This window comes from Frankliniella occidentalis, unplaced genomic scaffold (assembly GCF_000697945.3).
Source record: "Frankliniella occidentalis isolate FOCC.00 unplaced genomic scaffold, Focc_3.1 Scaffold39, whole genome shotgun sequence".
Taxonomy (NCBI): domain Eukaryota; kingdom Metazoa; phylum Arthropoda; class Insecta; order Thysanoptera; family Thripidae; genus Frankliniella; species Frankliniella occidentalis.
In genome coordinates, this window is record NW_026267169.1 from 404,731 (window position 1) to 430,762 (window position 26,032).

A 26,032-nucleotide genomic window follows, 5' to 3' on the forward strand; every position below is an offset into this window, starting at 1 on the left:
GAAACGCGTTTATTGTTTAGGTCGTGAGCAGCGAGGCACGAGCGTATGGTCTTTTGTCCGGGAGGGACAGCCACTGCCAACAAGCGGGCGGTAGGGGCAGGGGTGCAATAATTTGCGTGTAGGGATTTATTGGGGACCGTGCAGTTCGGCCGCGCATGCGAAGGAGAGGCTTACGTGCGTGCCCGCTGCCCGTATAGGTCTCGCATAGCCAAACCCAAAAGAACTGGCGCGAGGGAATTCCCAATTTCGGAGCCGTCTGTCCTCGCCCGCCGCCGCGCAGTCACGAAAGCACGAGCACGATTAATATCCCTCGGGACTTCTCGGAACCTCTCACACCAACCGGAACGGCAATTATGAACATACTTAGAGGCAATCCGCAATCGACAAACGAAACGGTAACGAAAGGGGGGGGGGGGATATTGATACAGACGCATTTTGCTGGACAATTTTTCATACCGGGGTGCTAGCCTCTTACAGCCCTCCCTAGAGGCAAGGCATCGAGCTGCAATGTTTACGTTCTGCTTTAGCTGTCATGTCAAGGTTCTAGATTGATTGTCATTTGAAATGCTGGAACAGTCGGAATCGACATTTTCTTACACTTCTTGAAGTAACAGATTGATTTTGTAATCACCAAAATGGACTCAAACACAAAATTTGAATTTCATCATATAATCAACAACATACAAAGAATAGCTCTGTATGAAACAAAGGCAGTAAGTATATATTTCTTGTCACCACAAATTGTTGAACGATGAACTATTATGCATATAGACTAATGGAACACTATAGTAATATTTACAATTTTACTACATTATAGAGGTATTTTTTGGTTGGTTCAAACAACAGCCAAACAAAGTTTCGAGTATTAAAGATTGATCGTATGGAGCCTAGGGAATTGAATGTGGTAGATGACCAGCAAGTGTACTCTAGGGAAGAAATCCAAAACCTCCTCAGCATGATTGATGTTGGTAACCGCAACAGGCAAGGGGGTTCAGGCTCACCATTCATACCTGTGGCATCTGCTTTTGGGATTGTCGGTGAGTGCGAGAACAAAGCCTACATCATAGTTTGCTGAAGCATTCACATTCACAAGTCCTTTAAAAAAATGTTCTATTATAGGATTTGTGCGGTTTTTGGAGGGCTATTACATTATTTTAGTCACTAAAAGGCGACACGCTGCTATGATAGGGCATCATAGTATTTATAAAATTGAGGACACAGCCCTTATATACATACCAAATGATGGGGTGAGGCGGGCTCACCCTGATGAAGCTCATTATTTTAAAATGTTTCAAAGCATTGATTTATCAAGTAATTTTTACTTCAGGTAAGGTCACATGATGAAAGAAAGAAGTGGTTACATACACATCTAAAATATTAGGCAAGACATTAAACCTTCAGTTTTTTTGTTTTTTTCCCCCCTCAAATTTCAGTTACAGTTATGATGTAACACACACATTGCAAAGGAATCTGACATCACCTGCAGGAGGCATTCCCATTCCACCTGGTCTGTATACCTCTACTTCAATATTGCCATGGGAAATAAAACTGGCTTATAAAATTAATCTTGCTTTTCAGACTTGAGGCCTTTCCTTGTGAATGAAGTAGAGAGTGCAGATGATTTGTTTTCTGCCAGCAGCAGCAATGTTACGTTAGAAAATTCAGAAAACAGCCTCAAGTTTAGAAAGTTGGTTCTGTAGTTTGTTTCTGAAAGACATTATATTCTTTGTGGAGATAAAAAATCAACTATGGATAAGTTTAGAATTTGGTAGATATAATTAATTTTTACAGGTCACCTAAGAAATACTTAGGTGTGCGAAGCAGTCCAAACCAAAGATTTGTCTGGAATTCATATCTTCTGAAACAAGTAGAATCTATTCTTTGTCCAGATTGGATCTTACACATCACACATGGATTTGTTAGCCAGTCCAATGTTAGTATATTTGGTTGTTCTGCCTATATCACACTTATTGCAAGACGTTCAAATAAATATGCTGGAACACGTTTTCTTAAAAGAGGATCCAATTTTGAGGTAAGAACATCATCTGAAAGCATTAGCTGTTTATGCTCGATAAGAAACTAATGATGTAGTCTGATTACTGTCGGAGATCATTCTAAATTACTCTTTTAGGGAGATGTGGCAAATGAGGTGGAAACGGAGCAAATTGTCCATGACTCAGGAGTTTCTTCACTGCAACAAGGTAGATTCAGTTCTTTTGTGCAAATGAGAGGCTCGATTCCGGCCCACTGGAGTCAAGATATCAGCAAAATGGTCCCTAAACCACCTATAGGGTTTGATTTGAGTGATCCATTTGCGGAGACTGCAGGTAGGGCTACAAAATTGCTTTTATTTCCAGGTATTGCAGTAAAACTTAATTGCATTTTTTTTGTTTTATGTGTTAATTAAAATTATTCTCTGTTTTGAGGCAAACACATTAATAAACTATTTGCCCGCTATGGTGCTCCAATTATATTTCTAAACTTGGTGAAGAAGAGAGAGAAAAAAATTCATGAAAGCCAGTTGAGTATTGAGCTCTGCAATGCTATAAGATATCTCAACCAATTTTTGCCGCCAAAGCACCACATTGAATACGTCAGCTTTGATATGGCTCGGAAAAACAACCAGTAAGTGGTGAAATTTTTATAAAATGTGCCATCCTTTTTTGCTCTCCTATTTAGCCTACCATGATTACTTTCTCTATAGAAAGGATGTGAATGTGATGAAAAAATTGGCTAAAATTGCTCATGATGCTATTTTACGGACTGGGATTTTTCAAAATTTTGATCCATACTTCCAACACAAAAATGAATTTATTCTGGGAAAGCCAAACACCATTGATGGTCATGGCCATCTTCAAACAGGCATTATTAGAGTGAACTGTGTTGATTGTCTTGACCGGACAAATACAGCCCAGTTTGCTCTTGGCAAATGTGCTCTTGGATTTCAGGTATGAGATTGGAGAGAGGTGATGAGTCTTCCTTTATAATGTGTAGAAATAATGAAAGACATTACTTTTAAATGCAATTTTTTTAGTTATATGCTTTAGGTTTCATACAAGAGCCAAAACTTGAATTTGATTCAGATTGTGTCCGGATGCTAGAAAATTTGTATGAAGACCATGGGGACACATTAGCTCTTCAATACGGAGGATCTCAACTTGTCCATAGAATCAAAACGTACAGGAAAACAGCTCCATGGACATCCCAGGGCAATGACATCATGCAAACATTAAGCCGTTACTATAGAAATACTTTTTCTGGTAAAGTAGAAACAATAATTATTCTTTCTTCAGTTTGTAACTAGGATACTATCAGTAGAATTACTTGTTGTTTATTTTTTATTTCCTTGGTTATTTTTGATAGATGCTGAAAAGCAGCACACTATCAATGTGTTTTTGGGATTGTTTGTTCCGGAGGAGAATAAGGCACCTATATGGGAACTCCCAACAGATTATTACTTACACCACATAGTAACACCAAGAAAAAACATCCAACCAAGGTCAGCTAAAGTTTATGAACTGAAATGTGTGTCATTGCCATTTCTTTCTTTTTCTTTAATAAAAAATTAATATTTTTAGAAAGCCACTGACAATGTGGTGGGACAAAGAAGTATTAGAAGTTCTTCCCAGAGCTCAAAATGAACTGAAACGCACATACATGCAAGTTCTGCTGGTTCAACCTAGAGATCAGATTGTTGATGCATATCAAGACTATTACCAGCCACTGAGATTTAGTGTTCTTGAAGACCTTTTCCCATACAAGATCCGTAATGCAGTCTGGTAATTTTTAATGTTTTGCTTGTTGTTTATAGTTTGTGTGTCTTAGACAGTGCTAACTCCATGTTTTCTGATTAAGGGATTTTATGCCTAATTGCACAACAGACTATAGTCCATTTATAGTCCGAGCAAGACCTGGTCGCCGAAGTGAAGAATCTACCTCACGGGGTAGTATTATGAAAAATCCTTCACTTACAGGTCAAAGTTCTACCAGTTCCACAACATCCAGTGCTAGGTGAACTTCATTTCCTACTAAAATGCTTTATCAGTGAATATCATAATTATTTAAGCTACAATCAAAACTCAAGCATAACACATAACACAGATACATGTTTTTGTTCACATTTTAAAATGTTTCCTTCATCACTAAATAAACTAGCTCAGGAGCTGATTCAGAAGAAACTGATGCTGAGGAAGACCTTGGTGCTCCATCTGACACTCACAGCACTCCTTCCTCCAAGGATAGTGTCAAAACAACAACATTTGAAGCCATGTTTCCCAGTATGCACCAGGTATATGGCATTCAACCAGAAGCACCCAATCCTGGAGACTTACGAATGCTCAGAAGGTAAGAATCTGGCATAAAATTGTAGGTTGCCTCAAACAGACCACATGTTTCATAATACTGAAATTCTTTCATTTTCAATCTAAGGTTTGTCTTAATTGGACGAAATGCTACTCAACCATCTTCGACTGAGATATTAAATCGGCATTCAACAACTAGAGTCCTATTTAAGAAGCAAATAGGAATAAAGCCTGTAGCAGTTGGGGCAGATGCTAAAAATGTTTATGAAAAATTTGTTAAGAGAGGTCTTGAGGCATCTACTAATTTAAGAGCAGCTGATCACAACAAGTACACTCAGTATGTCACAGATAGAACCTTAGAAGTGCGTGACATCCGTATCCTCCGGTTTGGGTCATGTGAATAATTTTCTGAACTGTAATTAAAATAATGCTGGTACTCAAATAAAAATATATATTTTGTTACTGAATACAGTCTGATGATGCAGAATTGTACCTACCTCCATAATTTTTTTTCTGGTTTTATGTCTAAGTCAAAAATAGAAGCAATCCTATAAACAAAGTATAGGCTTCTTTTTGGACATACTAAAATTGGAGTTCATATCTACATACAAATTACATACAAAGATCATAGGCTGAGAGGGAACAGTATAAAATTTAACATTACTGTGTCTGTCCTATACAAAATCACAATGCCAGGATTTAAGTTCCAGAATGTTTGGCAAACAGACAGCTAGCTACCTAGGACCAAAACCAAAAACTAGACATAGTCAACATTTTAAAAGAAAAGAATTAGGAGCATAGAACAATAGATAGAGGCCCTATAAAAACAAATATTGAGCACATTCAGACAAGACAATTAAAAGACGAGGAGGAATAAATAAAATTAAAATACAGCTACACATGAAGATTTTCCAAGGAATGTAAGAACTAAGAAACGAAATTCAGACAGCAGCTGTGTTTAGACATCCAGCTGAATGACACCTAATAGCTGTACACAATGTTGCTACTTCCATAGATAATTTTTAACACATAGTATATTTTGTCTTCATTAATTTGGTTTAAGTTTGCTCAAAGAGAAACAAGTAATATTATTTTATACTATGGTTGGAGCAGCTCGAAGCTCCATATTTCTTGCACAAAAAGAATTCTTCTAGGAGGTACACAGCACTCAGACCACTTAAGGTAGATGAATTTAAGTATAGCAGATCAATGCATCCTGTTCACATGAGCTCTTAAATCATCAGGTACCCAGAAAGCGGAACTGCATATTTCACATTTGAACTCTTTCATGCCTTTATGCTTTGCAATGTGGCGCTCAAAGGATGATAATAAGTAAAACGTTTCCTCACAATCTTGTATTACACACTTATAGGGTCGTTCACCTGTGTGCTTTCGGAGATGGGCAGCATAAGAAGTGCTTGAGACATAGGACTTTTCACACATTTGACATTTATATCGATTTCCAATCTGATGCATTCTTTCATGGCGAAGCCAACTTTCTTGATTTGTAAATATTTTATCACAGAAACTACAAGTAAAGGTTTTCTTAGAGTGAGACTGTTTATGGCGGCTTAAGCTATATTTATTACAGAAGCTTTTTCCACAGGAAGTACATCTAAATTTAGCACTTTCAAGAAGGGTTTGTACTTTTCGTTTAGAAGAGATTGTATGTTTAAGTTTTGGGTTATTTTTAGAAGAAGTTGAAGGGATATCCTCAAAATCACTTTCACTAGAAATACTCCCAATAAGAGTTTCATCAACATCTTCTTCCTTGATCTCTACCTTCAGTAATTCAGGGTCATAGTTCATCTTACCTGTAGACGTACTGGGAATAGAAGCACATTCTGTTGAAACTCCAAAACTTTCTGTGTTGGAAAAAATATCTGATGCAGGTGCGACATTATGCGGAAGCGTCAATGCTTGTCTCCTCTCCTGTTGGTAGAACAAAGAGAAATCCATAAATTTTAGCCCTTCTAATATTATTAATGGTTTCAATATAATATTTGAATCACACCACACCACATCAACTTTTCGGTGATATACAAACAAGATAAACAGATCAGTTGTGCCCGAATTCAGGAGAAATCTAGCCAAATTATCAAATATGAAATCTAATAATTAATTCTGATGGTAAATTAAGATGAAAATCTGAGGTGTACATATACCAAACCTTACTCTAAAACAATCCTTTCAGTTAAAAGAATCATTCCATCCTGCTGGCCAAATCATGTAGAGTGCGATGAATCCGTGAATCCAGAAGATGAATCTTGAGGTAGAGCATGAATTAAAATGCATTTTGTTGTCAACGTAAGAAAGAATTATTCTGTAATGAAGAGTCATGAAATTATCGTATTGTAAATTACAGCAGCAAAGTTTTAAATGCTATGGTTTCAAGTTAGTTTAGAAGAGAAACAACTTTTTAAAAAATATTCTGAGTTTACAGAAGGTAAATTTTAATTCATTTGAATGATTAAAGGTTGAAAGATGTTGATTTAATGGTCCTCTCTTCTTGTTTCTGATGAGAAGTCTTCAAGTGCGATGCAGAAGAAATGTAACAAATATTCTTTAAAAAAGTTATTTTGTGTCAGGAATCGGTGAAGTTGATTATTGATATTTTTACTATTAAGTGGAAGGACAGACTCAACAATAAGAAAGTATAATTAAAGAACTGAAAAAAGCAGCTCAGAAGTAGAATTACAATGAAAAAAAAAGCAGATTTGAAGTAAATGAATTTCAATAAATTGAAAATGTTACAAAAATGAAAAATTGTCTGCTTGTTTACGGTAACCAAAACTTTACTTGTAGCTTCTGGAAGAGCTGTAAGGAAAATAATGATAATAAGTTCACTACACACCTTTTGCTTCAGCTTTCCATGGTTTCGCAACAAAGAGTCGACAGCAAGACATTTTTTCTTGAAGTCGTAAGCCCTTTCAACTTGTTCACAACAGCCGTTACACACCTTTGATGGTAAATTCTCAAAATCTGAAATCTGTTAAATATTTAAAATATTAAAAAGTGTTCAAACATACGCAAATCAGTAATTAAGAAGAGATTTTGTTGCTTGTATTACTATAATTGATAAGCTGTCAGATATTTTGTCAAGAAGTACTTCATTAACGTGGGAGCTGTTTGGAACCAATAAGTCTTGCATTGAGCTGCTGTCAGTAAGACATAAGCGGCATTTATCCAGGATGTCATTGGAGTCAATTTCATATATCATTTCCATGATAATTGGGATTAATTTTTATTAACCTGCAAAAAACAAGGCATTTGCTTGTTAGTGTCTTCTATTATGTATCTTTTACTCAAAACAAATAAACGAACACACTGCCAGACCGATTAATAAAGTTAAACGCTTTGATAATCAACTAAAGTGACTTGTTACTTGCAGTTATTACTAGTTACTAGCAGTTATTTGCCAAATATGGCCAAGTGAAATTAGGTTAGGCCACCGGCAAACTCGAACGAAAGCCGAAGCCGAAGCCGAAAGCCGAACCGTAGCCGAACCGTAGCCGAACCTTTGTTGTTGTGGCGCCACTTTACCTTGTGGTTTGAGTTGACAATTGGCAAATGCTTGTCAGAGTCTTTTGTGTCAATCCCCGTTTAAGTTTATTCGCTCCCGAAGTAATAATTGGATTCCAAATCAAAAGAGTTTAATACTGAATAATGACTGCTGAAGAAGAAATGCAGTGGGAGGAATGGGGTGATGTCTGGGAAGAAATTCTGCAGAAAGAAAAGCAGGAAGAGGTTAGCTACAATAACACACATGCTCATGTTCGGTGTTCTCTATGGTATACTGTCGTGTTCTCATTGCTAATTATATTTCTTCATCCGTTTGATATCTAGCAATCAAGGAAATCGAATCCAAAGATCTGTCCATCAGTGGACAACAGTAAGTCGAGTAAGTTCTGCAACTTTACGAGTAAACACTCCAAATAATTTCCACAAATGATTCTGTTTTCCCACTCTTATTGCTCATTCTTACATCATTTTGTTTCGTTTCTAGAACTACCTTCGGCCAAGTACATAGATGTTCTTCAAAGATGTTTTGGACACTCCAGTTTCCGGCCCATCCAATGGGAAGTCATCAGATCTGTAATTGAAGTAAGACACTTTAACAGTTTTATTACGATTTCAAGTCATGTAATTTTTCTGCAAACAACTTTTTTTATTTAATTTCAGGATCGTAACGATAATTGTGTGGTAGTTGCCACAGGCTACGGCAAAAGTTTGCTATACCAATACCCTGCTGTTTATACAGGAGGACTCTCTGTAGTTATATCACCTCTCATATCTTTAATGCAAGATCAAGTTTTGTCACTAAAGGTTCTTCTCATTCCTATTAATATTTCATCAAACCTCTTGTAATGTTTAAAGTCCATGTTGAGAAATGATTCCCATTTAATATAATGATTACAGATGGCTAATATTCCTGCTGCGTTTTTGGGCTCCGCTCAGAAAGAATCAGCTCAGGTCAAAAGAGATCTTTTCGAAAACAAACTTCGTGTTTTGTATCTAACACCAGAGTATTGTGTTGGTTCGAGCATTTTAGAGGATTTATCACAAAAACTTAACATAATTCTGGTAGCTGTTGATGAAGCTCATTGTGTTAGTCAATGGGGTCATGATTTCAGAAATGATTACAGGTTAAATACAGTTTGTTACAGTCTTCTTGTTTTTACTAATTATCACTTCTCATTTTATCTTAATTTTGATAATGTTGCTATAGAAAACTAGGCAAAGTTCGGGCGGCCTTGCCAAATATACCATTCCTTGCAGTAACTGCCACTGCTACTCCTGTTGTTCGGAGAGACATTTGTAACTCCCTGTCCCTCAAGTAAGAATCAAAATTATGTGTACTCTTATATGCTTCATATCCATGAAAATTGAATTGTTTCTATCTAAACCTCCTCTTTATTGTAGGAATCCTAAAGTCACCTGTTCCAGTTTTGATCGTCCAAATCTTTATCTCTCAGTATCCCTGAAGAGTGGTAATCCTTTTTTAGATCTTAAAAAATTTATGGTGAAATCATCTGACAACAGACATTATAAATTTGATGGTCCCACAATAATTTATTGCTCAACCATAAAATTAACTGAAGAATTGTATTCGGTCCTGAAAGGTAGGGTTTGGAATTTTCTTGCTCTTTTGTTTCCATTGTTTCTACACTTCTAATACTTGTGAATCAGTCTCAGCTGACAGCCCTATTTCTTTCATTTCAGATCACCACATTGTTGGTGACTATTATCATGGCAAAAGAAGGCAAGAAGACAGAAATGAAGTTCATGAGAAATTTTTAAGGGATGAGTTAAATGTGATTGTTGCCACTGTTGCTTTTGGAATGGGCATTGACAAACCTGGTAAGAAAATGCAATTAATTTGCCAACAATCTTTCTATTTTTAACTCAGTTTTGTGCGAGATTGTGCCCTACTGTGCCTTCTACAGCATGTATTGCCTAATCTTTATTTTTTAGATGTGCGAAATGTCATTCACTTTGGAGTACCTAAAGATATAGAGTCATATTACCAAGAAATTGGTCGGGCTGGTCGTGATGGTCTACCAGCAAAGTGTCATGTGTTTTATTGCAGAAAGGACTTTGCTGTCAGTGAGTAAGTAGCACACTCGCTCAAAGACTCAGATCTGTATTAGAATTGTGTATTCTTATCCATTTATTCTTCCCTTAGATATTTGCGTGGCTCTAAAGATGTGAAACTTGATGCTCATCGAAAAGAAATGGGGAGACTTATGGAGCGGTATCTAGACTCTACTGCCTGCAGACGTCAAAGTATTTTAACTCACTTTGAAGGCAAAAATCAAGTTTTAGATTCAAAGGAAAATTGCTGTGACAATTGCACAACTGCGTATGTTTGATGTTCTTCAAACTCATTTCCCTTACTTCTTGACCATTAAAATTGGTCAAGCTCTCAATTATTGCTTTAGAAGTATGCTGCTGTAGTTGTTCGGTCATTTTAATGCTTTGTTTATTTATATTTTTCAGGAAAAAAAAAACTGTTTCAACAGGAGAAGCTAGTGCTCACAACCTATATGACTTTACAGAAGACTCTGAACTTCTTTTATCATGTGTTCAATCTCTCAGTGGTAGAGGTCTTGGTAAAATTGTTGCCTGTCTGCGAGGCTTAAAATCCTTCACAGAGAGTCAGAAATATGCTCTGATATTTGGAAAAGGAAAACACAAGTCTGAGGACTGGTGGAAGGGACTCGGTTAGTATCAGTGATTTTTTTTTACAGTTTTATTGAAAGTAAAGAGGATCTAAAAGTGAATCTCTCTTTATCTTCTCTGTTTCCACAAATTATAATAAAACTGTCTCACAGGTCGGTTGCTCATTCGCGAGAAACACATTGAACAGACATACAAGCAATTTGAGTTTGGCAAAGGTTTTCCTTTACCAGTAGTATGCCTATCTAAAAGTGGTCAACATTTACTGTCGAAGTAAGCTGTCTATAAATATATATTTATATATAATAACAATGAGATTTTGTTTTATTTTTTTCATGTTTCTGTCCTGAGTTTTGCATTAACAAGTCATGTATCTTGTTAAGTTTGCAGACTAAGAGAGCAGACACTACCGTAATGCTTGCTCCTGGGCATGAAATGATTAAATTGATTGCGGGCATAAAACGTTCTAAAAGCTCTGCTCAACAAAGTGTTGAATCTGAGTCAAGTGGCGATATAATTCTTTCTATTCCCTCTAGCTCTGATGAAAGAAACAGCCAGGTAATTGATTTCCAGGTCTATATTATTTCTTAATTGTTGTTTGAAAGAATTTTTATGGACTTTTTTCTTTCTTTTACTTTATAGAATTCATTATATCATTATCTGTTGAGAGTAAGGAAAGACAGAGCAATTGAATTAGAATGTGCCCCTTTCCATCTGGCAAGCAATCAAGCTCTGATAGATTTATCTTTATCTAGACCCTCCTCTATCATATCCCTTAAAAGTGGAAATTGTAAGTAATGCCCCATCATTCATAATTTGGATTACTTATCTTTTAACATGTTTAATGTCTTCCCCCTTGATTTTTTTTTTTTATAACCTTTTGTAGTTGATGGCTTTACGGATCTCAAAATCCAGAGAGATGGAAAATTTTGGGTTGATCACATTGTTGGCTTCTGCAAAGAGAATGGTCTTAAAGTAGATGTCCATCAGTCTCTTAAGGATAGTAGTTCTGATGATAGCCCTCTCGACACATTATCATTGAATGTCCAAACATCATATATCAAATTTCAGAAGCAGAAAATGACCCTGGAGGCAGTGATGGCTGAAAAGTTAGTGTTAAACTTGAATTTTATTTCTTTCCCAATATTTTTGAAAGGGAGGAAAAAAGTACCTGATTAACATCGCTTTTGTTTCTTATTTAATCTAGAAATATTGCAAGAAGCACTCTCATAGGGCACCTTAGTCAAGCCTTAAAATTAGGTCTGCCTTTCGATCTTGCTAGAGCTGGAGTCGCAGATGATATTTTACAGTTAATAACTAAGGTTATCTCATCTCCACCAATCAACTCAAGTATGTTACACTGATACAATTTTATAATAGAAGCACTGATTTTTTTTAAGCTCTATGAAACACAGCACTGAGGTCAGACTAAATGCACAATGACATTGTGTGATAATTTCTGTTCACCTATTATTTTCTTGCAGATGTAGGAAAACTAAAGCCAATAAAGGAACAGTGTCCTGATTTTGTAACATATGATCAGCTTCACATTGTAGTAGCATATCTTACAGGACGCTGTCCCCCAAAAGAAAATTCAGATATGAGAAGTGCTGATACCTCCACTTCCAGGGTAAGTTTTAGAAGTATTAGTGCAACAAATGCAATTTTGATGATAATGCATAATATTCTTTAGATGAGAGGAGCTTGAGGTTGATTTACGTAAAAATTTCAGGACCCAACCTCCATACAATCATCTTCAGCAGCCTCAACTACTTCTGGTCAGCTTAGAGGATTTACCTCATCTTCCAAAGAATTAGCTTGTCAGAAAACTGTACCAGCTATGTGGGCATCCGTAAGTCAATGTCTTCATTCATGTTCATGTTGGATTTGTGGAAGTTTTGCCAAAATATTAACCTAGTTCTATATTTTGATACAGGGATCACATGGTGCCACCGATTCCAAAACAAAGTCCTCTAGTGATGCCTTTTGGAATGGTCAATTTTCAGCTGAAGATTCTAATGAAAAAAATGCAAATGATACTAGTAACAGTTATCAAGCCAAGGTGCCTGGTACCGCAACCAGAGAGGAATGCAGACCCACTTTTTCAAAAAATTCTGAAGAACAATCAAGCTCATTAGATGTTTTAAATGAAGCTCATGGAGCATCGCTCGTTGATTGGGATGAGGATTTTTTTGAAGAAACTGAATCACAACCAAATACTTTATCATCCAATGTGCAGCCTGCAAATAGCATAAATCAATGCACTCAAGATATTAAGAGAAGTGCTTCAGTCTTGGAAACCTCCTCTCAAAGTGTTTCAGTGAAGGATGACGAAACAATTTTAAAGAGAAGTTTGTCTGCAGATATTCCTGGTTGTAGTAGTGACACTCCTCCAAAACGAAAAATGCCTCAGTGGCTAACTAAACCTACAGCTCAAGCTGAAATTCGCAAAAAAATGAAAAATAACTCCCTGTTTAAACTTTAAACTGTGATTTCTCACTATGATTTAGGTATCAATTAATGATGAAAAAGATCTTCATCTGTGTTCATTTTTGTTCCTAGCTGTGTAAGTCTAAAGCCTACTCTTTCTTAGAACTTTTCTAATGAACAAAGAAAAGTTGCACTGGTTTTACTTGAAGAGCAGTGCAAAGAGAGAAGTATGTTTTTTAGTCATGAGTATATGTTTCATTTTTTATCCCCATCTACGAGATTATGTTAATTATTTTTGAAAATTTTTGCTTGTTTTGAGAAGTTTCTTCAAGTTTCAGACAATTTTGATTTGTTTGCTTTAAAATCAAACTGGGTTTTGAAATAGCTGCATGGTAGAAAAATATACAATTGCTCACAATGTAATTTAATGTCATTTCTTTGTTTTCTTTCTCAATCAAAGTTCCATTTTGAACTATGAATATTGTCCAGGCAGGGATGGAGAAGGGTAAACACGTTGAGTTCCACGTGACCACACAAACAACCACAATAAGCTGTGATTATCCCCCCCCCCCGACTCAGCGTGTTAACTCACCCACACATAAATTTTTTTTATCGAGGTAAAACAACTGTTAGCGCGAGTGGGTGAACTCGGCGGGTTTTATTTCCCCCGTTTTTTGTCTATTCTGTACAATTTATTTATCCTCGGCACGTTTCTTCTCAGCCCCTGAGCCGCTCCTGCAGCCTTTCTCGCAGTTGCAGCAGGCCGCGTTGCAGGCCCCCACTCCGCAGCAGGAGAATATGTTGACCTTGGTGCCGTCGGCGCACAGGCCCTTGACCGGGTCGACTGGCCAGCAGCACTCGGCCGCGACGAGGCTCTGCGGGGCCAGGTGGGGCATCGCCAGCGCGGCCAGCACGACGGCCAGCCACAGCCTCATGCCTAGCGAGCTCGGAGTCCGGCAGACAATGCAGACGGAGGCGGGAACAGGGCGGTGCAGCCTCGGGTACCGGGCGTTTGCCTGGCGGGGCGCGGTACTCACAATGAGCTGCAGGCGGGTGCCTCGCCGCGGCGTGGCTGCTGACGCACGACCACCCCACTCCCCAGTGACCAGGACTAGCGATAGGCGCTACTCTGTGAAAACGGGGTGACTGCTCGTCTTGCTGTGTGTCGGCCGGGGAAAATAAACACTCCCGTGTGAGATCGGGTATTGATCACAAAGCACGTTTCGTGTCGTTTTATTTGCTTTTGGAATCTGCATCGGGCACGGCTCACAGCTCGCGTGCGTGGCTGGCGAACACCTTGAGGCCCTCGAAGGTCTGCTGGACGGAGGTGAGGATCCTGCTCGCGGGCAGGTCGAAGCCCTGGGAGCCTCCGCCGTGCAACTCGATTGTGTAGGACTTGGCGATGTCGGCCTCGCCCTTCGCCCAGTCGTCGCTGCCGCCGGCCGCGGGGTCTGCGGATGCAAACGCGATTGTGATACGGAGCGCGAGGCGCAGCGGACTTCTGCTCGCCTGCAGCAGGCGTTTAGCGCTTGTACTCACATAGCTCGGCGCTGTTCTCCACCTCGAAGGGCTCCGAGCCGGCCTTCACCATGGCAGCGTTGGCCTCGTTGCCGATGTCAGCCTGGGGGATGTTAATAACAACGTCTTTATCCCGTCTTCCCCCCGGGAAGCGCCGTGGCGCAGGCCGTGCCGTCGCGCACGGGAGTACCGCGGGAGGGCCTACCCGGCGGCTGGCAGGCGCTCTGGCGCGGCGACTGCGCGAGCTCGGCGTAGCGGGTGTAGCGCGCGCGCCATCAGTGGTTCACTTTTCCACTTACCAGTTGCTTGGCGTCGGGTGCGGGCTCAACCCTGTAGTCGTAGCCCCACGGGTAAAGGATCATCTGAAAACAACAAAGTTTTAGGTTGGCAACGCGATTCGTGGCTCATACTGCTCCAACGAAGCTGAGGCCGAAACGCACTGGGCCGTAGCTGTGAAGGGTGAGGTACATCTTGAAGCGTTTGTCCTTGTTGGCATTCAGGACGAAATCTCGCAGGTTCTGCGACTCCACCTCGGAAAAGGCCTTCTTGCCCGCAAAGGTCTCGGCGCATGGGTATGAGCTGGCACCGCTCTCTGATAAAAATTTCGCTGGGTTATATTCGGTTTGGTTCAATGAATTGTAGGAAATTTGTCGGTATTAACCGCCTCGCTTACGCATCCAGTGGAAGCCGAAGTTACGGTTGAGGTCCGCGCCGGGCTCGCATAGCAGGTCCCACAGCCATTTCAACCAAGTTTCTCGTTTCGCCCCCCGGTTTTTGCGCCAGAAACGGCACCCAGAAGACCGTTTAGTCCATATAACCAAATTCAAAACCGACGAAATTTTAGCTCTTGGGACTAAAATTTTATTCGTGGTGATGAAATAATTTGGTCTAGATGACTTAATTTGATTGGTGCGACTATATTTAGTTAAAAATAGGGTTACTAAATTTTAGTCGGTTTTAGGAACTAAATTTTGGTTCTTACAACCCTGATTTAGTTGTATCAACTAAATGGTTCTCTGGGTGGGTCCTGAAAGGTATCTCAATTGTTAACATTTTGCCTGAACAAGATAATGATGATGTGTGATGTCGGTACGAACTTTGGTATGCGTGTATTCGTAGCCGTCTGGGTTGACGACTGGAAGGATGTACCAGTCGAGTCCCTGCAGCAGGGCCTGGTGCTCGTCGGCGTGCTCCACGAGGCGGTTGATGAGGTAGAGCGCGGTGGCGGGCGCGATCCACTCGCGGGCGTGGATGCCGGCGTCCACGAGGATGGCCCTGGGCGCGTTGCCGCCGTCGAGAGACACGCGGATCGCCGTCATGTTGCGGCCCTCGTAGCTCTTGCCGACCGAGTGCAGCGTCACCAGCTTGGGGTACTTGGCCGCCAGCTCCGCCAGGTACTGCTCAATCTGCGCAGGCCAGATGTGCCAACAGAAGTAGGAGAAGGGGTCGTCGGGTCACGCTTACTCGTACAACACTCGGGCGTCCTACCTCCCCATGGCGCATGTACGTGTCGAATCTGACGGATGAGCCTGCGTCGTCCCGCAGCAGCGCGCGGCTCCTGGTCTGGTCACGGGCCTCCCGCTCAACCAGGCTGGGGGCACACGCACACACACCGTGAGCACGCGCCGGTGGGCGGCCCTCCGGCAGGGCGAGGGACCCCTCTCTTCTACCGCCCCTTGTCAACGCTCACGGAGGGAGGAAGAGAAGAGAGGGGTCCCTGCTGGCGCGAGAGCCTCCTGGCGCGAGATGCGGACCCCTCCCCTCCCTACCCCTCCCACCCCTGCAGCACGCACCTCTGCACGTCGTGCTCGCCGAGGCTGTAAGGCACGCCCAGCTCCTCCAGGCGCTGCAGCACGCGGCGCTGTGCCGCTCCCGGCGCCACCATGAAGGTCACCGTCGCGCCCGGTGCCGCCCTGCGGCTCCACATGTCCACCCCCGTCCATGTTGCCAGGGCCCGGAGCTCGGCGGCGTCCTCGGCGCTCCTGGGCACGGCGTTCACCAGGCGATACCTGCGGGTCAATCACGGCGCTCGTACAGGACAGCCCAATTTTTCCTTTCCTGTGCCTTTTCAACGCCTTCGTTCTCGCTTCACCGCCAGTTTAGCTCCAATTTCAGTTAGCACTGTGCGGCCCGGCCTACTCGTCCAGAAAGTAGGCAGTTTTCAGCCTTTAAAAGGCTTTTTGAAGACAAGTCATATTACATTTGGATTAGCATTTATTCTGCAAAGTAAGCTGGAGTCGCAAGGCACGGCGCCCTCGATGCTCGGGGTAGGCTACCCCGCAGTACACGCATGCACTGGAAGCAAGATTCTGCATACCGACCAGGCGCTATGCGAACTGCTTGCACATGCTAAACTTGACAAGTTCGTTGCGCGATCCACGGATGTACTTTCTGGATGATCCTCAAAGCAACTAATAAAAGTGTGCTGCTGCTACACACCTGCCTGGTACATCCAGTAGAAGAGTTGTGTTGGTCTGCTAGCACACCTTAGAAGTGGCAACCACCTTACGGCAAGTTGTACTATATTAGAACATCTTGAAAAAGTATCTATGGTCTGCCCCAGTACCGCTTCATCAAGTCTGACTGACAGTCATGACTGGGTTTCAATGTGTTCTTGGAGAGGGCAACTAGGCGCGTGCTCTAAGGTGTGCCCGCCCAAGGGAAGTGACACAAGGAAAATGCGTTCTATTTTGGGATGCAATAAGCGACTTATTTGGCGTTCTCCTACGTGGCGAGCGCGAACAGAAAAAACACATGATTTACAGTGTACTGTAGCTTATCTGGAGCTTAGATTGCTGGCATACTCGGGAGACGGTTCGGGGGAAGTACCAAATAGCAGCTAATTACGTAGAGTGAATGCGGCCCCCATTCCAAGATAAGCCAGATTACACGTGACTTGCAGGGATACTTTGCATGGATATCAATTCAATAAATCGACGATTATCACAAACACTCGAACACCGATTTGTCTATGCCAGAGGAGAAGCAATAAGCCCCCATCATAAAACTCTAGACCTGCTGTTCTTTCCTAAATCTACGAAAGCGGGTGCACCACATCATTCAGCTTTGCCTTGAATGAGATCCTGACCTGGCTGCGGGCGTGAGGTGTGGCAAGTTTGACCAGACTGAGGTCACTTCCGCTCGCCCGCGCTCGCCGCTCATCCAAGGGCAGACATAAATCTCGGAACCAACTAATCCCCAACCTACAGAGGGCTAGGGAATGATGTGTTGCGAGAACTTACCCGTGGTAAGACCTCGGCGAGGCCGCTACGGTAATGGCCATGGCTAGCAGAATGGCCGAGGCCAGCGAGCCTCGAAGCTGCACCATGGTGCGCAGAGCCGATCGGACGGCGGTAGTCAGTCGACTGAGGGTCCAGCGCGATCTCGAGTACGGACTGGGTATCAGTGTCGAGTGTCCGTCAGAAGGGCGTTTCCAAACCCAGTGCGAGGTGAGATATGAACTTACCCAAGCAATAGAGATTAATCAATAATTGGCCAAACGATAGTAGTGACATCACTGCTAGTTAACCATGATGTTTTTCAGATTAAGGAATTTGAGAGTCAAAATTACATCAGATTCCACAATCAGAAATAAAATTGTGCCTAGTTGGCAGTGACGTCACTGTACTACAATAATTATTGATGAATCTCTGTTGCTTGGGTATAACATGAGTAAATTGAGTTGAAATGATAAATGAGTTATTTCCGGGAAATTTATTGAAGGTAAATCCATAGCTTAACATGCAAACACACATTATCAAAAGGTAAAAATTATGCCATGGTCAAGTGACAGAACAGGTCCAAAACTTTGTAAGAAAATAGTCAAATTTCACACATCTGAATTCTTGTTTTTGTGTTTGAAAAGGAATAAGGGAACACATCTATTTGGACAAAAAAAAAAATGTGGCCACTTTTTTTTTAAAAAAAAAGCCCTCAGTTCTTGGGAACCACACAGATTAGTTCCTTTTTTTAAAACCCTGCCCATGATAAGAAAATACACTCTTAAAATCAGCAATGATACACATTCTGAGAGAAGAGGCTTATTGCAACACCTGTAATAATCAATGGCTTGCAGTAAGTCTCTTCTTTACATTCACATTTCGATATGTATATCTTCAATAATTTGATCAGTCTACAAACCAAGATGAAACATGAAGAGAGTTAGTTCACAAATCCTTTGCAAATAATGAGGTCATAAGTATTGCACTCAAGAATATCTTTATAGCAAAGGGCTCACCAGTACATTAACACGTCGAGTGCAGTGTGACACACTCCGTGGGTCACAATAACAAAGGATTGCACACCCCTGCCACATGCTAATGATGTGTTTTTTTTTAACCTCCACATAAAGACAGTAAAGAGTAACAGTGAGATTGTCCAAAACGGTGTCAATGACAATTTCTCTCACTTTAAAATCATATAACTTTCATCAATTTCAAAGAGATACAGTAATTGCTTTTGAAATAGCCGAACTTGATATTGGTGGAAGGTTCACCTGATCTTTAAAGTACTTAATTACAAATACACATACTTATTGAAACAGATTAGTTGTTGTGCTTATATTAACAGGTGATGTAAACTGTGCATTTCTTTTGAGAGAAACAGTTAATTGGATAATGAAAGCATAACCATACATGACTGTTAAAGAAAATGGAATGTAAAACAGAAAAAATGTTGAAAGCTATTGGGATAAATTGCACAGCAGGGTACGCTCACTCCCACTTTCTGAAAGTTTCAGGGCTCTGTTCAACTGTCTCTCTCACACCACAGATCATCTAGTGGGAAAAGAGAGAAGGATTTTAAAATACAAACGAAAAAAAAAAAAAACAACCCTGAAAGTTGGAGTATACAGACACTGCTGCAGAGGTAGAAAAAATGTGACAAAAAATATTGGTAATAAACAAATTGTGGATGAATACTTCAATGATAAATTGATTTGGACTTAATGTTTTTGGTAGTCCTTTACTATCCTAGCACGCATACTGTATACTTAAATCTAGAAAAATAATGCTTATATGTATGACTCATCTTCATCAAATAAAATGACTTAATACTGACAATCTGACTTTTCGCTCAGTAACACCGTGCACACCTCAAGAAACTGGTACCATGCAACCAGACATTAAAGATTGAAATTCTCAAAATGAGATTTGTTTGAACACAGTGATCCAACACCTTGTTTCTTGAACTTTTATTGTACAACCAAAGAAATAAAAGTTTTATTTTAAAAGAGTATGCTATTTCTCCAAAGTACTGTAATTCCATACTAAAGTCAGTTTTCTACCAATTAAAACTTTGTGGAACATTAGTGGCTTAACACTATTCAATTTCTTTCAGACTTTTCCTTTCTAATCAGACAAAAGCTTTTGGAATGTATAAAATTATACAATACATTTCTGGGAACACACATCCATAACAAATGAGATCACATAGATGTGGAATGTTCCAGGTACAAGTAAATACTGGAAGTAAAACAAAAATATTCTGCTCATATTTTTAGATGATTTTTACAAGTGGATTTTTAAGCTAATATTGAAATGTTTTTAAGCACAGAGAAGAAAGAGGGGACAATATATAATATTTCAAATATATCACATAAGCTCAGGGGAAATATGTGCACACAATAATTTACTTCCTAATCTTAAATGCCTGGAATGACTGGAATGACTATCGCAACACCTCATCCAAATTTGAATTCAACAAACTAGGATAAGAGAGGAAGAAACTGTATCTTACACTCAGAGAGCAACCACACACATACATACAAACACACACATTTCCAAAAGGATATAGAAAACTTAAAAAAAGATGTAAATGAATGCATTTTCTTGAAACTGTTTTAAATCACTGTGAATGTTACTCATTCAGTATATCAGTGATGGGAAGATCAACATACAGAAAGTCTTGACACAAAAGTAATAAATGAAGAATACTAACACACATCACTTAAGTTTCTGTTTGCAGTCTTATGGAAAAACTAATTTCACAAACAACCTATCCTCAAACAAAGCTCCAAAGCTGAACAAGTTTTGAGATAGAAACTATAATTTTAAGCTGAAAAAGGACATTTGTTTGGTTGAAGCAAATGTACTTGTCTTAAATTTATCACCACAAATAAGTTGTGGTGGTAGTTTTCGTACTTGTGTTTATAATTGTTGTCTGTTTTTTTGTTTTGTTTTTTAAACACAGACAATAGATTTATTTTGCCAGTATTAAAGAATAACACATTTAATCAGTACAATAAATAAGGAATAGAAATTCATATTCACACCTTAGTGTTACGCATATATGAAGTATGGGGACAATTCTACTGATGATGTTTCAAAAAGTGACTGAGTAAACTACCTACAGTAAAACACACACAAAAAAGACCCATGCAAGATACTTAATACTTCTTATACAGTATTTACATCAGCTTAATCACTAACTCAGTTCAAGTATTGCACAAAGGTAAAAATTAGAGAATTTTTCATTCTGAATAAAAATTTGGTCAATCGCTTTTGGTCAATAAAAACACAGCAAGTTGACAATAGAACTTGCATCTTGTTTGGCACATAGCAAAGTAATCTTTGGAATTTTATAGGTGAGTGTTGAAACACACAAACACACACACAATAGACTGCTATGACTATTTTCACACTCAAAGAACTGATTCCGTTTAATCTAGAACTCTAACTAGTAGAATGCAGTGCATTTTTGGCTGAGTTCGTTCGTATATTTCACCATTGCTCATTTCATTGATAAGCAATGATTTCACATTTTTCTTTTCACTTTTCTCAGCCTTGCTTGGAGCCAAGTTTATTTTGTCTGCAAGGTTGGTAGCAATCTGCTTCGCTAACTTATTGGACGTGAAACTTGGCTTTGTCGGATAGTAAAGTACAGTACAATACTCTTTTAGTATAGTTCGAACTCAGCCAACATTAAGTCATGAATCATCATTCATAAGAGTTAAGAGAACTCATCCCTTGGGGATACCATGAAATGAGAAAAGCTATAAATAAATAAATTCAAAAAACAACTAAAAAGCACAAATAACAAAACCAACATTGAAAGCAAATATTCTTTCCAGTTATAATAAATATGCACGTTTATCACAAGAGTAAAAAAATTTCCTAAGGGAACACCTTGCCATTTACTCCATGTTTCCGGTGCTTGATCAAGCTGGTGCGATCGTGATCAATAATAATAAATAATAGAGTGAAGGTTATAAAATATAAAAACTAAAATAAGACAACAGAAACAACTTGTAAGAAACAATAAACAGTAAGATGTTTCAGATTATTTAAAAATCTAACAAAAGAGAATATTTGTATGCCATCCCCAGGCATTTAGATAACATGGAAAGGGGAAAACATTCTCCTACACCTCTATGAATAGTAGAAATTTTTGTACCAAAATATTTACATCTATAAAATATTACATCTTCATTGAATATATGGCCTTTAGACAGTTTATTCTACTTGAGCAGTTAACAGAACCTTCCGAAAGAAAAGCCTCTGAGACATCCCATTCGTTAACTGCAAGATGCTGGTTGTCATAAAAAAAAAAAATCTATATCTAAAGATGATTGACATTGCCAATAGCAAAATTGGCACACCTGAATACCTAAAATAACATTCTAATAAAATAGCTTACATCTTTGTTTGACATTTGATTTTTTTTACAAGTACAGGGTAGAAGATAAGAGAAACTCTTGCCTATCACACAAATCTTCCTTTAAAATTCAATGAATCCAGAAGAGAAGATTGTGTCTAATAACTTTCAGTCTGGGAAAGGTCTGATTACAAAATAGCTTTGGATTTCTAAAGTCAAGGATCAAGTCTTTTTAGAGATATTTGGTGATGTACTTTAAGAGAAGTAAATTTACATTGTTGCCGATGTGTATGATAATCATGGTGCGCATTGCAGCATTTAAAAAACCTGAAATTTACATTTATCAAATTTAGCACAGCCTTCTTGACAACCAGCCAATATCCTCACTGGATGTCTAATGAGAGACATGTAGATACATAAAAAATGGAAGAATCAGTTTGTGATATCCGCAAATCATTCTTCTCTTAAAATTTAGGATAATGAAACTTATCAAAATTCCAGGGTGGTTCAAGGTTGGGAGTTAATAGGTTCCGCTAAATGAACAACTGATTCCACTGCATTACTTTCTTTACTGATGAAGTCAGGTGGCTGGTGGTGGGTAACTTTAGAGCTGAGTTGGAGAAGCATGTCAGCTGCTGCAATGCTATTTCGGGGAAGATCATCAAGTCCACTGCTAAATTCTGTCATGGGATGCCCCATCATGAATGCCTCTGGATACGAATCTTGGTATGAATCGTACTGGAAAAATAAGATGAATGAACATGTTTTCATTACTTCTCTCACACTAGGCAAAACAGAAATATTAATCTATTAAGACAACTCATACCTGTCGTGGTCTTCCTCTAGGTCGTTTTCCAACCAGTGACTTGGGCATTCGAGGTGCTCTTTGTTTAGGTCCTTGGATGTTACTATCATGGTGCCGAGTAACATGCTGCTTCACTTTATCTTGACGAGCAAATCGTTTTCCACAAGTGACAATGGGGCACTGGAATGGTCTTTCACCTGTGTGTGTTCTCCTATGTCGTTCCAAGTGCGAAGATCGACCAAAGGACAGTTGACAAACATCACATTGATGAGGACGAGGGTTAGCAGTAGTATGCATCTGAACATGACTGTAAGAAATACAAAACATCATTAGCTACCTTCAGTTGAGAAAACTGACTCATAAATAATAACAGGATATAAAAGAGACTCACGCTCTCAACAATTCTGGTGATTTCAAATCCATGAAACAGAAAGGACATACTGTAGATGCTGACACTTTTATGTCACCGGGTGACACTTTAAAGTCACCAGAAACATCACCATTAGTTTCTTTGTGAATTACACCGTTAGCTGTCTCACCCTCAGTGAATGTAGATTCACACAAATATCCTGAAAGATGAACAAGAAACAACAGTAGATTAAACGCTGGAAAACATGCAGCTAAGTTTCTTATGTTTCTGATGAAACTCACCAACACCATCTTCCTCATCCTCTTCCCTTATAACAAGTTCTCCACTATTTTCATCTTGGTTGAAGTCATCATCTTCAGAATCTTGAATCTCTCCACCAGAGTTGGAGTCGATTTCATGAATTTTTCCCTGGGAAGATGTCACATTTCCTTCAGAAAAAACTTTTGATGGACCATTTTGGGGTGGACGATCTTGATTACGAGCATGGACACCATTTCCATTTGTCATAGGGATGCTTAAGTCAATTCCGTTGGTAGCAGGTGATTGCACAGAGTGCACAGAAGCTGATTGTACAACAGGTTCTGGGGAACCGTTGCCATTGCTCTGGGAAAGATTTGTTGGTGATGAGCTATCTATTTTCATTGCAATTTTCACTTTCGAAGGGCTATCAATTGGTTGAGGGGATGGTCTTTTCTGTCCTGTGCGAGATACTTGGTGGGCCTACACAAATTAAAAATTTCAATGTAATTGGATTAAATAAAAACATGGTCAGATTAAAATACAAACCCAACAATAAACTCACCTCTAAGTCAACAAGTTCATGGCTAACTGACGCGGTAGCAGCATCTTCTGGTACAACCTTTGATATAACAGGAAGTCTGGACTTTGGTGCAGCAATGCGAGTTGTAGTATTATTTGAAGAAGCAGATGGTCGTGCTGCATTTTCACTGGCAGCCGGCTTTGGTTTGCTAGGAAGACCTTTCCCTGAAGCTACAGTTGTTTCAGTCTGACACCCATAAGCGAGTCCTCGTATTTGAAGATCAGTGGCTACTTGAATAAGAGGCTGAAGCTCCGAATCAAGAACGTCAACTTCACCCCTGTACATGTACTCCAAAAGAGTAGACATTTCATGATGTTTAATTTCTCTGAATATGAGCACTGGGTGCTTGCAGGGATTATCTTTGAAAACTAATTCAAAATATGGACTACAGGCTGAGAGAATCAATTTATGAGCCTGCAGCTTCCCATCTGGGCAAGATATAGTTACATCTGTAAAGGCCTGATCATAGTACGACCTTTCAAATAGAGTGCGCATACTCTCCATATGATTGTCCCATCGTAGATGGAATGCTTTCTTATCTGAGGTTCCCATTCTCTAATGCTGTTGAGAGAATCACATCAGCAAAATATCTGAAAAAGGAACAAAGTGAAACTAAATTAGTAGCATGCAAACAAATTTTTAGTTAAAAATTCTTCATGAGTCAAAGATAGCAACTTTTAACAAAATGTGTAAATAATCAACATTGAGGATTTGATTTGAGTAAAAGAAATGTTCTGTATATTTCTGTAAGGAATGCTCCCCTCTCAAAGAACCAAAATTATAAGACAATGTAAAAGAATAAAGTAATGTGGAAGGGGTTATTTACAGCTGTTCAGTTTGACATTTCCAGTCACATGACCTGTCACATAACCTGACCCCTTGTTATGACATTTCACGGGGAAACCCCCTACTGCACGGATAACTATAGTTCTCGAAGAGTCGCAACCCGTTGAGTGTTCAATCTTATCCCCCTCACTAGCCGAGTGACTCACCGGACTCACCCCCGCCGCTCACCACCCCAACACAAAGCCACCCGGCCCGGCCCCGTCGGGGACGCCGACTCACCCCCTCGCCCCGAACCCCAACCCCGTTCCTCACCCCTTAGACTGACGGAATACCCGCTCCAGCAATGGGCCCCTGATTTCTCCGTGAAACTCGCACCTCGGAGATAGGCAATTCGGGCAACGGTAAACGGCCAAACCAACAGAAAGGCGGAAAACCCCACCTCTCTTAAGTCACCCCCAAAACTGTTTGTAAACAAGAGGGGAACGCCTTGAGCCAGACGCGGGGGAAGCAGCCGAAAGGTGAACCTCCGCCTGGATTACGAACCGAGGCGCGAACACATCCACGAATAAACTTGCAGTAAAACACGGGCTCTCACACGCTCAGGCGATAAGAGGGTACTGCGCTATGGTCGGAGGGTACAAGTCCTACCCCCGCTGCAGCCATCCGCGTTATCACAACATGGAGACGGTTCGGGTCGCAGCGCTACGCTCCCCTCCTTTCTCCACGAGCGTCCGCCGCCCCCTCCCTCTCTCTCTCTGTACCGACGCACTTACATCACCCCACCGGTAATATTCCGCGAGTAAAAACACTATTCTTGAGTCTGGCACTGCACTTTTTACCTGGAATTCGAACACACTTTGAGCGCGGACACGCTAAAACGACGCACCCCTTCGTCGCCTTTCTCCGCTCGGTGCGAGCGACGTCGGGTCGGGTCGGCGCCGCGGCGTGCAGATTCCCGTCCCGTTCCCGACGTCGGGTGGGGATGGGGGGTGCGCCGGCGGCCGCGCGGGCGAGGAGGGGAGGTAGGGGTAGGAGCAGAGGGGAGGAGGGGACCGACGCTCCGCGTCGGAGAGGGGGGAGCGTCCAGGGGGTTGTAATCGATAGAAAGACGGTACACTCACGTCCTCAATTACCGGCAACGACCGCCCTGGTATTTGGGTCTTGTCGCCCCAGTGGACATCAGTGCAGAGCCTTCACCGTGTCCAGCTGCGTCGTCTCCGGGGCTGGCG

General features: G+C 40.5%; 5 protein-coding genes across 17 annotated transcripts; 2 read left to right on the forward strand and 3 right to left on the reverse strand.

The window, feature by feature from the left end:
* The first annotated feature begins 486 nt into the window (after positions 1-486).
* LOC113213027 (polyphosphoinositide phosphatase) lies at positions 487-4,768 on the forward strand. Its single transcript, XM_026431937.2, has 15 exons — positions 487-713; positions 818-1,037; positions 1,120-1,327; positions 1,434-1,507; positions 1,579-1,687; positions 1,792-2,032; positions 2,132-2,327; positions 2,427-2,625; positions 2,705-2,948; positions 3,035-3,260; positions 3,364-3,499; positions 3,579-3,779; positions 3,856-4,011; positions 4,156-4,344; positions 4,429-4,768. The coding sequence occupies exons 1-15, from the start codon at positions 636-638 to the stop codon at positions 4,703-4,705; spliced, it is 2,754 nt and encodes a 917-aa protein (XP_026287722.1). The 5' UTR covers positions 487-635; the 3' UTR covers positions 4,706-4,768.
* On the reverse strand, positions 4,575-7,787 carry LOC113213036 (gastrula zinc finger protein XlCGF52.1-like). 4 transcript variants are annotated; one of them, XR_003303750.2, is made up of 5 exons: positions 7,638-7,787; positions 7,372-7,553; positions 7,156-7,290; positions 4,799-6,233; positions 4,575-4,714 (listed from the first exon to the last, which is right to left on the reverse strand). XR_003303750.2 is itself a non-coding variant. In XM_026431958.2 (5 exons), exons 2-5 carry the CDS (start codon positions 7,525-7,527, stop codon positions 5,660-5,662), a joined length of 579 nt encoding a protein of 192 aa, XP_026287743.1. In that variant the 5' UTR covers positions 7,528-7,553; positions 7,638-7,787; the 3' UTR covers positions 5,512-5,659. The 4 variants fall into 4 exon arrangements, 3 of the variants coding, with proteins under 3 accessions (XP_026287739.1, XP_026287740.1, XP_026287743.1); XM_026431958.2 differs by lacking the exon at positions 4,575-4,714 and having other exon boundaries at positions 5,512-5,829; positions 6,116-6,233; XM_026431954.2 differs by lacking the exon at positions 4,575-4,714 and having other exon boundaries at positions 4,730-6,233.
* Positions 7,788-7,798: 11 nt separating this feature from the next.
* Positions 7,799-13,334, forward strand: LOC113213070 (bifunctional 3'-5' exonuclease/ATP-dependent helicase WRN). Its single transcript, XM_026432011.2, has 19 exons — positions 7,799-8,048; positions 8,148-8,202; positions 8,308-8,405; positions 8,484-8,627; positions 8,721-8,947; positions 9,031-9,138; positions 9,225-9,424; positions 9,525-9,662; positions 9,777-9,912; positions 9,988-10,164; positions 10,302-10,525; positions 10,637-10,754; positions 10,865-11,039; positions 11,124-11,271; positions 11,368-11,590; positions 11,689-11,831; positions 11,966-12,111; positions 12,214-12,333; positions 12,418-13,334. Exons 1-19 carry the CDS (start codon positions 7,968-7,970, stop codon positions 12,964-12,966), a joined length of 3,210 nt encoding a protein of 1,069 aa, XP_026287796.2. The 5' UTR covers positions 7,799-7,967; the 3' UTR covers positions 12,967-13,334.
* A 216-nt stretch (positions 13,335-13,550) lies between these two features.
* LOC113213035 (zinc carboxypeptidase-like) lies at positions 13,551-17,840 on the reverse strand. The gene is made up of 9 exons (XM_052266521.1): positions 17,672-17,840; positions 16,223-16,438; positions 15,918-16,020; positions 15,488-15,835; positions 15,103-15,367; positions 14,870-15,021; positions 14,729-14,791; positions 14,451-14,532; positions 13,551-14,362 (listed from the first exon to the last, which is right to left on the reverse strand). Exons 1-9 carry the CDS (start codon positions 17,755-17,757, stop codon positions 14,178-14,180), a joined length of 1,500 nt encoding a protein of 499 aa, XP_052122481.1. The 5' UTR covers positions 17,758-17,840; the 3' UTR covers positions 13,551-14,177.
* A 284-nt stretch (positions 17,841-18,124) lies between these two features.
* On the reverse strand, positions 18,125-26,014 carry LOC113213033 (longitudinals lacking protein, isoforms H/M/V). 10 transcript variants are annotated; one of them, XM_026431948.2, is made up of 6 exons: positions 25,925-26,014; positions 24,000-24,607; positions 23,479-23,917; positions 23,219-23,396; positions 22,849-23,134; positions 18,125-22,760 (listed from the first exon to the last, which is right to left on the reverse strand). In XM_026431948.2, the coding sequence occupies exons 2-6, from the start codon at positions 24,567-24,569 to the stop codon at positions 22,530-22,532; spliced, it is 1,704 nt and encodes a 567-aa protein (XP_026287733.1). In that variant the 5' UTR covers positions 24,570-24,607; positions 25,925-26,014; the 3' UTR covers positions 18,125-22,529. The 10 variants fall into 10 exon arrangements, with proteins under 10 accessions (XP_026287733.1, XP_026287729.1, XP_026287731.1 ...); XM_026431944.2 differs by lacking the exon at positions 25,925-26,014 and adding an exon at positions 25,643-25,765; XM_026431946.2 differs by lacking the exon at positions 25,925-26,014 and adding an exon at positions 25,577-25,719.
* Positions 26,015-26,032: the final 18 nt, after the last annotated feature.